The 15,626-nt window shown below is 34.5% G+C and overlaps 1 protein-coding gene across 7 annotated transcripts in view; it reads right to left on the bottom strand.

Annotated features, from left to right (window-relative positions):
• The window catches only part of SLC4A10 (solute carrier family 4 member 10), a 362,931-nt gene that overhangs the window by 123,479 nt on the left and 223,826 nt on the right, over positions 1-15,626 (bottom strand). For all 7 annotated transcript variants that reach the window (XM_053596759.1, XM_053596756.1, XM_053596752.1 and 4 more), the window contains exon 4: positions 7,471-7,609. In XM_053596759.1, coding sequence (XP_053452734.1) covers positions 7,471-7,609 — 139 coding nt within the window. The remainder of the gene's footprint in view (positions 1-7,470; positions 7,610-15,626) is intronic.

Genomic DNA, 15,626 nt, shown 5'->3' with positions numbered 1-15,626 from the left:
GGGAAAACGCCCTCAATTAAAATTTCTGGAACTACAGTACTTTCTGTCATACCTATATATTAAACTGCTTCTGAAATTCTTTCTTTAAAAATTTTACTCAGGTACAATGTAGAAATAGATCTATTTATACGTACTAAAATATGATAGTTTTTCTTAATTACTTAAGTATAAAACTATGAACTTTCCCATACATTAATATTATTTTTACATTTTACAATAACAACAAAGTCATTTTAAAAATATTCATGGGTCTCTTGATCTGTATAAAATGATCAAATTCTTTTAAGAAAAACAAAATGATCAAATTCTTTCTTAATAAGGAAATAAATGGTTAAATTTTACTTCTGGATAACAGTAAAGTTGATTAAAGACGTGAAAAAGTTTCTACATCATCTTATCTTGGCTCCTTTGAAAGTAAAAATGTAAATTTTAAGAATCTAATCAGATGTGGGGTGAGGGGAGCACACATATGTGTGTATGTATGTAGTTCTATGAATTTTTATCTCATGTATAGACTCATGTAACCAAGATATAGAGCTGTTCCACCACTACAAAGGAAATTCCTCATGCCACCCTTACGTCTCAACCCTCACTCTGTTCCTGACAAGCACTAATGTCTTTTTCATAACTATAGCTTTGTCATTTTGAGGATGTTATCTAAATGGACTCATACAACCTTTTGAGATGGACATTTGCTCCATTTAGCATAATGTCCTTGAGATCAATCCAAGTTCTTGTATATACCAGTAGTTTGTTCCTTTTTACTGTTGAGTAATATTCTATTATATGAATAGATATACCAGTTTGTTGAGTAGTTTACCCATTGGAGTACATTCAAGTTGTTTGTAGGTTTTGCTATTACAAATAAATCTGTCACGAATGCTCATGTGTAGGTTTTGTGTGAACATAAGTTTTCATTTCTCTAGGAAAAATTCCCCAAGAGGCCATTTGCTGCATCATATAGTAAATGCAGAGTTTAGTTTTAGAAGAAATTGCCAAACTGTTTTTTCATAGTGGCTCTGCCATTTTATGTTCACATCAACAGTATATGAGAAATCTACTTTCCCTATATCCTCACCAGTATTTGTAATTACCACTGTTTTTTATTTTTGCTATTCTGTTAGGTATGCAGTGATATTAATTTGCATTTTCCTAATGACTAAAAATGTTGCACTTTTATTTTTGAGTCAGGGTCTCTATTGCCTAGGCTGGAGGGCAGTGGTGTCACAGGCGTAGCTCTCTGTTAACTTCAAACCCCTGAGCTCAAGCAGTCCTCCTGCCTCAGCCACCCAAGTCGCTGGCCCTACAAACATTCAAATTTTCTAAATTTTGCAGATACCAGGTCTCACTGTGCTTCTCAGGCTAGTCTTAAACTCCTGGCCTCCAGTGATCCTCCCACCTTGGCCTCCCAGAGTGCTAGGATTATAGGAGTAAGTCACTGCACCGGCTTCTGAACATTTTTTTATGTGGTATTGTCCATATATATCTCTTTTTCTGGTAAAATGTCTGTTTATGTCTTTTGTCCATTTTTCTAATTGATTTGTTTATTTTCATATTGTTAAACTTTGAGAGTTCTTTATATAGTCTACAAATAACACTTTTGCTAAATATATAGTTTGTAAATATTGTCTTACTGTGTCTAGCTTGTCTTTTCATTCTCTTAAAATCTTTCACAGCACAAAAGTTTTAATTTTGATAAAGCTCAGTTTATAAATATTTTCTTTTATGGATTGTGCTTTTGGTGTTTCCCTTGAGTCCTAAAGATTTTCACCTACGTTTCATCTAAAAGTTTCATAGCTGTATGCTTTACATTTAGATTTATGATCTATTTTGAATTAATTTTTGTGTACACTATGAGGATTAGGCTGGGGTTAAATTTTTTTGTCTATAGATATCTAATTGTTCCAGCATCATTTGTTGAAAAGATTATTCTTCATCCAGTTAATAGTTTTTGTCCTTTATCACAAACCATTTAGTTATATTTGTGTTGGTCTATTTGTTGGTTTTCTATTCTGTTCCAGTGATCTATGTGTCTATCTAAAACGACATTTTAAAAACAAATCAAGAAGTAAATTCCTTCCTTTAAAGTAATTTCCTTCACATTGGGGGGTTGGTAGTATTAGAAAAGAATGAAGACCTGGGGAGTTCCAAGCAGTTTTGTAGTTAAGGTGACCAATATAAGTTATATGCATGGATGGTTTGATGTACCCATGGGTTTTATGAGTATTATAGGAGGAGGCAGAAGGTACTTTCCATAAAAAGGAACCCACAAGTTACAAATATCAAGTTACTAAAGATACTAAACATTTCAAGATTCAGTGCTTTATGCCAGCTCCAGAATGATGCCAAAAGCTTTAAGAGATATTTAAATGAATATTTTTAAAGAAACTATTAAAAATGATATATATATACACACTATATACATAAATACATAAGTATATTTCTCTTTTCTGTTTTTCATTCCACTTCATCCTTCAAAGATAGAAATTAACAGATCTTGGAACATACCAGATACTGTTTTAAGATTTGTAGTCACTGATTATACTGTCAGTTGCAAAATGCCTGATTGCAGTTAATGACCTAAAGTGCTGCAGTTTATTCCAGTTTTTGAAAAACTCTCCTGACATTTGTTTGAACAGCAAACCCAAGCAAACAAGAATCTCAAAGCATGAATGAGATGTGACGGACATTGCAAAAAAAAAAGTCAAAATGGTAGGCAATTGCATGACCTTTGCTATGGGGATAGAGGAGGATTTAAACCCTGAGCAGATTATTTTCATTTCCTTCAGTAGATCTGAATCTGTTTTTCATCCAAGATTAGTACACTGAAGCCTCCTTCTACTAAACAACATTAAATAGGTGTTTCGTGAATTCTTTGAAGATTAAAATAATGATAATCTCCCTACAATATTCATATTAAAAATATACAAAATAAAATTCTTCTGTTAATTAGAAATAGGTGTTTTCTGGATAACTTTGTGTATTCTATTACCACTAACTCAGTTTAACTTTTCTAAGAATTATTATTCTCTGATTCTACTCAAACAAAAAAGAGTTACTATATCATCTAAGACTTTAGCCTTGGGGGAAATAGTGAACAGCTCAAGAAAAAAATGTCCCTTTTTAGGAGAGTTGGGGGATATGGCAGTGGAAAGGACATAGTTAAGGTGGGGCATGAGAATAATATGTAGTCATATAATAGCAATAGTCATTTTAAGAGGAAATGAAGTATATCAAAACCTAGTGTTTTTAGACATTAGCTGTTCTTAATTCATATTATTGTCATGCCTCACATTCCATTGAGCAATCCAGACGACTGGACCTTTACTAATTTTGAATATGAATATCAAATGTTTTCACAGCATCAGTAATTGTTTTGATATAATAATCCTTTTCCATACTACCATGTATGTATCCGAGGCCTCACTGCTACCCCCTCCTTAGTCTCTTCTGAGATCATTTGTGGGAAGCATTTTTAAAGGGCAACCACAGTGAGTCAAAAATGTTGTTTCCACAATCGCACAGCTGTGGTAGCTTTACTCACTTTTCTATTAATAACATTATGTTATTCATAAGCAGGACATTGTAATTACATTGATTTCATTACCCTCTTCATATGGCTTCTTCCAGGGCTTTTAAAAGTGAACAGCTGGCTTTCACAAAAATTTATTGAAAATTATGATCCAAAAATTTAGCTTCAAAATCTGAAACTTTGAGTTTTACTTGGCAATGACAGCAGGTATAAATTATTCAAGATATGATCTGTGACAGGTGCAATGTGTTGATAAAATATCCTTTTTACTTCTACTACTGGGATAGAAAAATTATTAATCCCACCTGGAATGCTAACCAAAAGAAAAAGCTGCTTCAAATGGTTATGCTAATGATTTATTAGAATTAAATTGCATTTGAAAAATCAGATGGGGTCAAGAATTAATTAAAATTAGCCTTTTTAGATGAACTAGGCCAAGCAGAACAATATTACTTCTGCCACTTTAGAACTCACTACACTGTGAAATCCTCACTATATATTCTTCTTTTCCCTGAAGTAGTGCATCTCAGCTAAAGTTCATCTATCCACCTCTTCAATGGCTGTTACTACTTTCGTCACTCATCAGTTGTCGCCTTGAACCTCAAACATGTACCGTGCATAAGGTCCCAGAAGTGTAGCTAAGAACCCGGACCCATGTAATAATATTAGAAAATGCTAATAATTAACTGGATCATCTCTTTTATTCTTTCAAATAAAGAGCAATATATTTTGGTGGTTTAGGATAAACATGTTATTCAAGTTCATCTATTAGACTCTAATTACAGCATGATAAAACCCAACCTTCTCAAATTGTGACAGAGTGAAAGAGTTAAAGTCTAGTATTGCTTCTTCCATCTCCTGACTTTTTAAGAGTGAGCAAGTTATTGGTATGGATCACCATTTAATCTGGAAAATGAAAAATAATCACTTTAAGAAAAAAGGGAGTTACGCACGCCAAAATATGGATGTATGTATTCCAATCTTACTTCTCAGCTCTATTATATGATAAGAGGGTAAAGAAAAGACTCTAAATGAAATGTTCCCCAAAAGTGCTTCTTAGCAATAAATTAAACAGACTAACTAACCAAGCTGTCTAATCATCACAACCACCAAATCTTCTTTCAAGTCATTCAGGAACACCTGTTTCTTACAACCAGTGGGAGACAGATGGTTCTAGTCTTAAACAGGGAGATGTGCACTTCCTTATCAACAACTCCTTAATGATGAAAAAGCAAAAATTGTATCACTAATTTGTAGAGAAGATGATCATATATTGCCTGTCACCAAATAGAGAAGATGAGTATGTATAAAATAAACTACTACATGGTTACTTTTCAATGAAGTTGGAAAACAAACTAAGGTAGAAAGCTGTTAATCTTAAAATGTACCAGGTCATATAAAAACTATTTTAAATTTAATCTCATATTTAAAATATTATAATAGAAAACATCATCACAAAAATTGATTTATGTAAAATTTTTCATTAAAAGTTAATTCACACAGAATAAAATAAAACCAATTTAAAGTATCCAAAAAGCCAAATAAAGAAAATAATGAATTATTTGACATAAAACAGATAAAGGAAATGGTTCACAGGAAAAAAATAAAAATTTGAAAAGATGTTAAACTTCATGAATAACTAAAGAAATCAAATTAAAACAATGAGACTTATGTTTCATCTATAAAATTGATATCATTTAAAACAGTTTAATAATTTAGTACAGCAAAGATCTGGGGGAAATAAGTACTCTCATACACTATTAGCTGAAGTGCAAATAACTAAAACATTTTATGAAAGTAATTTTGCAGTATATATCCAAGTAAAAAAAATCTGTTCTCTTAGCTTTATAAATTCCACTGTTAGAAATTCACCCTATAGAAATATCTACAAAATAATGCCAAAGTATTTGTGTAAATGATCATTGTAGCAATTTTTATTTTAAAAAATAATCTAAACATCTATTGACACTGGCTAAGTCAAAGTACTTCCATATGATTAAATGCAAATCAGTTATTAAGAAGATTGTGTAAATCTGTATTGCTGATATGGCGACTATTCCAAACATATTATTAAATGGAAAAAGGAAGGTATAAATACTGTGTATTTTATATAACTCCTGTAAAAATTTAAAAGGGGATATATTTACATGCAGATCTAGGTATTTAAATTTTTTTTGAAAGACGGACAATAAAACTGTTAACAGTGATTAACTTTGAGAGAGGTACTGTGAATAAAGGTAGAGAAATACTTTTTGCTTCTCCATCATCCTATACTTTTTGAATTTTAAATGTTGACAGTAGTTTTATTTTTAAAAAATTTAATAGGGATGAACTATGTGATAGCTACTATGGTTCTTTCTACTTACCTTTAGTATTTTGCCAATAAAGAAGAATTATAAAGGCCACTTAAAATGTATCAGACAAGAATTAATCGGGCCAGTAATATTCACCAACTTCATTATCATGATTGAATATTTAATTCCACACAAACTCTACATAGATTGAGTAAAGTCAATGATGGAAAGAAGCCACCAGCTTAATGTGATCCAGTGGAGTACTGTGGCCCTCAGAAACTTGCTGCACTCTGAGGACCACTAACAAATGTATTCAACAGAAAGAATATCTAAAAGAGCTATCTGACCGTGGGAGGGATAGCCTAAAAAGCAGTAAAACCTGTGTTGAAGATGAGCTTGTACAAATCCTGCCTCTCTCTGCCTAAACTACTGCTCCCTGGGCGGTGCCTGTAGCTCAAGGAGTAGAGCACCGGCCCCATATACGGAAGGTGGTGGGTTCAAACCCGGCCCTGGCCAAAAACTGCAAAAATAAATAAATAAATAAATAAACTACTGTTCCCTCTGCTTTTCTGCCAACTCATCCTACAATAGTCAGCTCAAGAATTGAATCACCTCTACCAGAGAAACTATCCTGATCCTCTTTCCTTCATCCTTGTGGTTTAGATACTTGCTACTCAAATGTGTTCCTCAAACCAAAAACATTTGATGTAAAGTCAAATCGAAGGTTGTTAGATATGCAGAATCTGAGATTTTATGCTTGAGGCCTACTGAACTATGTTTTAGTAACACCCCAGATGATTTGTATTCACATTAAAACTAGGAAAGGCAGTGGGTACAGGACAACCCTAGGTGTGCTCACAATTCCTTGTATAATCCTGTATCACGGCATTCATTACACAGCATTTACAATGTCGTTTAATTTTCTGTATTAGATTAAAGGCAACATCTAAGATTTTTGTTGTTATTATTCTATATCCATTCCATCTGGCACATAATGGATACTTGATGAAGGTTTGTGAAATGAGCAAATGAGCAAGACTAAATGAAAACTCAAAACAAAATGTAATATTTAACTTTTTACAATAATTCATCAACTATACATGAATGCCAATAGAAAATATTAATTATACATGATAGAAAAAGTAATTTTTAAAAAGCTCTCTTGAAAAGACTGTTTAAATGTGTCCAGAAACACATTACAAAATATATTTATCCTCACCAAATATGAAATTGAGGACTGTTCCTAAAACTTTTTATCATAATGTTTGCCCTTTCTTTCCCCCCAAAAAGCCCCATACTCAAATTATCACATATTATCACTAATTTGGGTGCAAGCCTGCAGCGGAAAAGACAGAAATACATTACTTTTTGATTTCTATTGTTTTATTGATGACACACAAATTATGTTACTGTTTATCTTTAAGACCGCAGCTGCTGCTGGCTTGCGTCACTGTTTACTATAATTACTGCCTTCACATTTCATTCTGACCCGTATCCCATTATAGGATATACCCAGGCCAGATGAACAACTTCTAAAGCCAGCAGCAGTCACGGATGTTTGCAAAATCATTGCATTAAAAATTTCTTTTCCTAATAACATGAAAATTCTTTAGTATACCTTTACCCTTCAACAAAAATTCTCACCTGGCTGTTTCTCGCCACTCAGCATCCTCACCTTCACGCCAGCAAATCTCATCCAGTTCTGTGAAAAGGTCATGAGGAATGTGTTCCTCGTCATCATCTTCAGTTCCAAGAATAAACTGTACCCGCTGTGATGGGGTATCTGCGGACAATCAGAATATGAACATGTATTACAAAGACTCTGTGCTTAAAATATTCTAGTCACTGTCTTAACACCACCCCGAACTCACACCCATCCTGCCCTCCACTGCAATCCTCATCCTGAGTAGATGAAAAATTAAAACTAAATTTATCATCACATTAAGTCTAGCATGATTTGGGAGCATAAATATGTAAAATGTAAATATTATTGCATATATTTTATCAAAAAATCAAATATGATGATTATTTTAGATTATTTAAATACTCATCATGAAAACTGTTTCTATTTCTTACACAAATACACACATTTTCTCTTATCATATATATTATGTCTATATTTTATGGATAATATTCAGAAAAGTTGTCTGTGATAAAATTCACTTATATTAAAACTATGCTGAATTTAACTCACAAAAAAAAACTTCTTGTGATACTCCAGCCCCTGGAAACCACTAATCTGGTCTTTGCTGCTAGTTTTGCCTTTTCCAAAATGTTATGTAAGTGGAAACACAGCATGTAACCTTTTGAGACTGGCCTTATTCACTTAGCATAATGCTTTTGAGATTTTGAGATTCATCTGTGTCACTGCTGAGTAATAATCTTTTGTAGAAACAGGCTACACCCAGTTTATGTATTCACTTGTTGAAGGACATTTGGTTTACCAGTGTTTGTCAATTATGGATAGAACTGTTGTAAGTATTCTTAGATAGATTTGGGGAAAACATATGTTTTTATTTCTCTAAGGTAAATATGTAAAAGGAGGATTGCTAGGTCATATGGTTAGTGTATGTTCAACTTTATGAGACACTGCCAAACTGCTTTCCAGAATGGCCGTTCATTTTACATTCCTATCAACAACGTGTGACAATTACTACTGCTCTGAATCTTCACCACCACTTGGTATTATCAATTATTTCTTAGCCATTTTATGTAGTGAAATCTCATTGTTAGTTTACATCTATCTGATGACTGTTGTTGACAATCTTTTATGTTTATTTGAGATCTACATTTCTTTTCTGGCAAAGTGTTTGTTAAAATATTTTGCTTATTTTTAATTGGGTTGTTCGTTCCTTACTCTTGAGTTTTAAGAGTTCTTTATATATTTTGGACAGAAGACTTTATTGAACATATGATTTGCATATATTTTCTTTTCTCCCCATCTGGAACTTGTCTTTACATTTTTTAATAGTATCTTTCACCGAGCAAAAGTTTTTAATTTTGATAAATTCCAATTTATCACTTTTTTCTATCATGGATCATTCTTTTGATATCAAATTTTAAAACTCTGCTTAAAGGTCACAAAGATTTTCTCTTACATTTTTCTCCAGAGATTTTTAGTTTTATATTTATATTCAGAGATAGGGTCTATTTTGAGTTAATGTTGCTATAAGATGTGAGAATCAAGGTTCTTTTTTTTTGCATATGGATGTTAAAAGTATTCCAACATCATACCATTTCTTGACAAGACAAAAATAAAAAACACAGATAAAGTATATTCTCCCTAAAATTTCCTTTGCCCTTTTATTAAAAATCAATTGGCTGTATTTGTTTGAACTATTTTTCTGGACTCTCTAGTCCAGTGGTTCTCAACCTTCCTAATGCCGTGACATTAAGAACAGTAGCAACGAAAATAAGTTTATGGTTAGGGCTCACCACAACATGAAGAACTGTATTAAAGGGTCGTGGCATCAGGAAGGTTGAGAACCATTTCTCTAGTCTGATCCATTGATCTAGGTGGTGTCTGTCTTGATCAACTGAGGCTTTTACAACAAAGTATAATAAGCTGAGTAGCTTGTAACAATAGAAATGTATTTATCACTGCTCTGGAGGCTGAAAGTCTGAGATAAGGGTACCAGCATAGTTGGGTTCTGGTAAAGGCCTTCTGTATTGCAGACTGCTATTTTCTCCTTTTTTTTTAATTTTTTAAATATACTTTTAATTTTTTTATTAAATCATAAACACATAGATCATGTATACATTAATGCATTTATGGGGTACAATGTGCTGAATTCATATAGAACTAGGAACCCTTACATCACACTGGTTAATATATACCTATCTCGTTTACTTAATTATTGTGTTAAGACATTTATACTCTATGCTAATAGATCCCACATGTACTATTTTCTCCTTTTAATCTCACATGGTGGAAAAGGATGAGGAGTTCTCTGAGGTCCATTTTATTTATTTATTTTTTATTATTAAATCATAGCTGTGTACATTAATGCGATCATGGAGCATGATACACTGGTTTTATATACAATTTGACATATTTTCACCACACTGGTTAACATAACCTTCCTGACATTTTCTTAGTTATTATGTTAAGACATTTATAGTCTACATGTACTAAGTTTCACAGGTACCCTTGTAAGATGCACCGTAGGTGTAATCCCACCAATTACCCTCCCTCCGCTCATCCTCCCTGCTCCCTACCCTCCCTCTCCCCCTTCCCCATATGCTTAGGTTATAACTGGGTTATAGCTTTCATATGAAAGCCATAAATTAGTTTCATAGTAGGGCTGAGTACATTGGATACTTTTCTTTCCATTCTTGAGATACTTTACTATGAAGAATATGTTCCAGCTCCATCCATGTAAACATGAAAGTCTCCATCTTTCTTTAAGGCTGCATAATATTCCATGGTGTACATATACCACAATTTATTAATCCATTTGTGGATCAATGGACACTTGGGCTTTTCCCATGACTTAGCAATTATGAATTGGGCTGCAATAAACATTCTGGTACAAATATATTTGTTATAATGTGATTTTTGGTCTTCTGGGTATATAGTTAGTAGAGGAATTATAGGATTGAATGGCAGATCCATTTTTAGATCTCCAAGTGTTCTCCAAACATTTGTCCAAAAGGAATGTATTAATTTGCATTCCCACCAGCAGTGTAGAAGTGTTCCCTTTTCTCCACATACACGCCAACATCTCTGGTCTTGGGATTTTGTGATATGGGCTAATCTTACTGGACTTAGATGATATCTCAAAGTAGTTTTGATCTGCATTTCTCTGATGATTAAAGATGATGAGCATTTTTTCATATGTCTGTAGGCTGTGCGCCTGTCTTCTTCATAGAAGTTTCTCTTCAAGTCCCTGGCCCAGCCTGCAATGGGATCACTTGTTCTTTTCGTGCTTATACATTTGAGTTCTCTGTGGATTCTGCTTATTAAACCTTTGTTGGAGACATAACCTGCAAATATCTTCTCCCATTCTGAGGGCTGTCTGCTTGCTTTACTGTGTTCTTGGCTGTGCAGAAGCTTTTTAGTTTGATCAGGTCCCAGTAGTGTATTTTGGAAGCTGCTTCAATTGCCCCAGGGGTCCTCCTCAAAAAATACTCACCCAGACTGATATCTTCAAGAGTTTTCCCTGCACTCTCTTCTAGTATTTTTATATTTTCATGTCTTAAGTTTAAATCTTTAATCCAGTGAGAGTCTATTTTAGTTAATGGTGAAAGGTGTGGGTCCAGCTTCAGTCTTCTACAGGTTGCCAGCCAGTTCACCCAGCGCCATTTGTTAAATAGGGAATCTTTTTTCCACTGAATGTTTTTAATTGGCTTGTCAAAGATCAAATAACGGTAAGTAGCTGGATTCATTTCTTGGTTCTCTATTCTGTTCCATACATCTACCTCTCTGTCTTTGTGCCAGTTCCATGCTGTTTTGATTACCGTTGATTTATAGTATAGTCTGAGGTCTGATAGCATGATTCCTCATGATTTGTTTTTATTTCTGAGTAATGTCCTAGCTATTTGAAGTTTTTCTGATTCCATATAAAATGAAGTATTATTTTTTCAAGATCTTTAAAGTATGACAGTGGGGCTTTAATAGGGATTGCATTAAAATTGTATATTGCTTTGGGTAGTATGGACATTTTAATGTTGATTCTTCCCAGCCATGAGCATGGCATGTTTTTCCATTCGTAAACATCTTTGGCTATTACTTTTCTTAGAGTTTCATAGTTCTCTTTATAGAGATCTTTCATGTCCTTTGTTAGGTAAACTCCCAAATATTTCATCTTCTTTGGCACTACTGTGAACAGAATACAGACCTTGACTGATTTTTCAGCTTGACTATTGTTGGTATATATAAAGGCTACAGATTTGTGACTATTAATTTTATAACCTGAGATGCTGCTTTATTCCTTGATCACTTCTAAGAGTTTTGTAGTAGAATCCCTGGTGTTTTCCAAATATACAATCATCATCTGTGAAGAGTGAAAGTTTGATCTCTTCTGACCTTATGTGAATACCCTTGATCTCCTTTTCTTCCCTAATTGTGATGGCCAGAACTTCCATTACAATGTTAAAGAGCAATGGAGACAATGGACAACCTTGCCTGGTTCCTGATCTGAGTGGAAATGATTTCAGTTTAACTCCATTCAATATGATATTGGCTGTGGGTTTGCTGTAGATGGCCTCTATCATTTTAAGAAATGTCCCTTCTATACCCATTTTCTTAAGTGTTCTGATCATGAAGGGATGCTGGATATTATCAAAAGCTTTTTCTGCATCAATTGAGAGAATCATATGGTCTTTGTTTTTTTAACTTATTTATGTGCTTAATTATATTTATAGGCTTAGGTATATTGAAACAGCCTTGAGACCCTGGGATAAAACCAACTTGGTCGTGATGTAGAATTTGTTTGATGTGTTGCTGGATTCTGTTTGTTAGGATCTTGTTGAATATTTTTGCATCTATATTCATTAGTGATATTGGTCTATAATTTTCTTTTCTTCTTGGGTCTTTTCCTGGTATAGGGATCAGGGTAATGTTTGCTTCATAGAACGTGTTGGGTAGTCTTCCTTCTTTTTCTACCTTTTGGAACAGGTTGAGTAATATAGATACTAGTTCCTCTTTAAAGGTTTGGTAGAATTCTGATGTGAAGCCATCAGGTCCTGGGCTTTTCTTTTTAGGGTGATTTTGTATGGTTGATACTATTTCAGAACATGATATAGGCCTGTTCAACATTTCCACTTGATTCTGGCTAAGTCTTGGAAGGAGACGTGCTTCCAAGTATCGGTCAATTTCCTTCAGATTTTCATATTTCTGAGAATAAAGTTTCTTGTAATATTCATTAAGGATTTTTTGTATTTCTGAGGAGTCTGTCGTTATTTTGTTTTTGTCATTTCTGATTGATGAAATTAGAAATTTTACTCTTTTTTTTCCTGGTTAGGTTAGCCAAAGGTTTATCTACTTACTTGACCTTAAAAAAACCAACTTTTTGACTTATTGATCTGTTGTATAATCCTTTTGTTTTCAATTTCATTTAATTCTGCTCTAATTTTGGTTATTTCTTTTCTTCTACTGGATTTGGGGTTGGAATATTCTTCCTTCTCCAGTTGCTTGAGATGTCCCATTAAGTTGTTAACTTCCTTTCTTTCCATTCTCTTGAGGAAGGCTTGCAGTGCTATAAATTTCCCTCTTAGGACTACCTTTGCGGTATCCCAAAGGTTCTGATAATTTGGGTCTTCATTGTCATTTTGTTCCATAAATTTGGCAATTTCCTTGTTAATCTCATCTCTGACCCAGCTATCATTCAGCATAAGGTTATTTAACTTCCATATTTGTGTATGAGTATGCAGATTCCTGTTGTTACTGAGCTCAACTTTTATTCCATGGTGGTCCGAGAAGATGCAAGGAATAATTTCTATTCCTTTAAATTTACTGAGGTTAGACTTGTGACCTAAGATGTGATCGATTTTTGAGTATGTTCTGTGGGCTGATGAGAAGTATGTGTATTCAGTTTTGTTGGGATGAAATGTTTTGTAGATGTCCGCTAAATCCAAATGTTGGATGGTTAGTTTTAATCTAAAATTTCTTTCCTCAGCTTCTTTTTGGAGGATCTATTCAACACTGCCAAAGGAGTGTTGAAATGTCTGACTATTATGGAGCTGGAGGAAATCAAGTTGCTCATATCTGTTAGAGTGTCTCTTATAAATTGAGGCGCATTCTGGTTGGGTGCATAAATATGAATAACTGAAATCTCATCATATTGAGTATTACCCTTAACAAAAATATGAAGTGACCGTTCTTATTCTTCCTTACTTTTCTTGGTTTAAAGCCTATTGTGTCTGCAAATAGAATTGCAACACCTGCTTTTTTCTGATTACCATTTGCCTGAAATATGGACGACTATCCTTTCACCCTGAGTCTATATTTATCTTTTAAGGTAAGATGTGATTCTTGTATGCAGCACATATCTGGCCTGAGTTTTTGTATCCAGTTAGCCAACCTGTGCCTCTTTAGAGGACAGTTTAAGCCATTCACAGTAATGGAGAATATAGATAAGTCTGGTAAAATTTGGGGTATCGAGTTCTTTGAAAGTCCAGTGGACATTTTTAATCCTTTCACCACTGTGGAAGTTGGAGTTTGATCAAAAGTTTCTGAGTGAGCTTACTTTTGTGATAGAGGATTGGGCTGGTCATTATGGAGGGTAGGTCTGAGAATATCCTGAAGAGCTTGTTTGGTTATGGCAAATTTCTTCAACATGTGAATGTCATTAAAGTACTTAATTTCTCCATCATAAATGAAACTCAGTTTAGCTAGATACAGGATCTGGGTTGAATATTATTTTGTTTTAGGAGATTAAAAGTCGAAGACCACCCTCTTCTGGCTTGAAAAGTTTCAGCAGAGAGATCTGCAGTCATTCCAATATTCTTCCCTTTGTAGGTAATGGTTTTCTTATGTCTGGCTACTTTCAGAATTTTCTCCTTCATACTAACTTTAGTGAAGTTAATTATGATGTGCCTGGTGGATGTCTTATTCGGGCTGAGTTGTGCTAGGGTTCTGAAACTGTCTGCTATCTGAATTTCAGAATCCCTTGGCATGTCTGGAAAATTGTGTTTCATAATTTCATGGAGAAGGGCCTCTGTGCCTTGTGAAGCTACTTCATCACTTTTAGGGATTCCAATGAGGCAGATATTAGCCTTCTTCGAATTATTCCAGAGCTTTCTGAGAGCATGATCCATTTTTGCTCTCCATTTCACTTCATCTTTGAGAGTTTGGGAGTGTTCAAAAGCTTTGTCTTCAATGTCAGCAATCCTTTCTTCTGCTTGCTCCCCTCTGTTACTGAGGGATTCTACTGTATTTTTCAGATCTTTGAGGGCTGCAAATTCTTGCTTCAAAGTGTCAAAATCTTTGGTGGGTTGTCTTTAAATTTGTTGAATTCTTGAGACAACTTTTGAATTTCTCCTCGAATTTCTAATTCCAACTTTTGAATTGCTCCTCTAATTTCTAATTGCAAATTTTCCTCCATTCTATTAATCTTGTTTGCAATCCAACTTCTGAATTCGATTTCTGACATCTTGGCTATCTGTTTATGAATGGGATCTTCAGTTACATCTGCCATATCTTTCCTTGGGGGAGGTTGATCTACTCTGGTTATTCATGTTAGCAGAGTTTTTCCACTGATTCTGCCTCATGATTATTTTACACCATTTGACTTTTTCCTTGGAGCTTTGCCAAAGACCCGTACAGTGCTATGGCTTGAGAAACTGGGGATCTGTTTGGTGTGGGGATGGGGCTAAGTGGCTCTGTCTTGTTTTCAGCTTGTCTCTATCTGACCTAGTGAGACAGTTACTCTGGATTGAAGTCTCAGCTATGGAGAAATACCAGCAGTTAAGTCACCCTACCCCTCCACAGGTAACAATTGGAAAAGGAAAATCAAACCTTCCTACAACCACACACCCAGGGCACTACTTGGATAGTCCTTGGGCGATTGGCTCAGTTCAAAAGGTCCAAATCAATTGTCTCAGTCAGCACCTGTCTCAGGTGGAAGAGTTTAAAAGATCTCTGGCAACTAGATCGTAGGGCTCTGCTGACAACTCAAATATATCTTGCTCTGGTGCTCTGTGAGGTCAGGAGGACCCACCTAGCAAATAGATTATTCTAGTAAGGTTCATGCACCTCTGTCACACCAACCTTGCACCTCTGTCACACCCAGTCACTGATAACCCCGCAAGGCTGTGACCCAGTCGCCACCAATGAGCAGATACTCCAGGGGTTTGCA

The sequence above is a fragment of the Nycticebus coucang genome, chromosome 7 (assembly GCF_027406575.1).
Source record: "Nycticebus coucang isolate mNycCou1 chromosome 7, mNycCou1.pri, whole genome shotgun sequence".
Taxonomy (NCBI): domain Eukaryota; kingdom Metazoa; phylum Chordata; class Mammalia; order Primates; family Lorisidae; genus Nycticebus; species Nycticebus coucang.
This window is presented reverse-complemented; position numbering and strand designations above follow the sequence as displayed.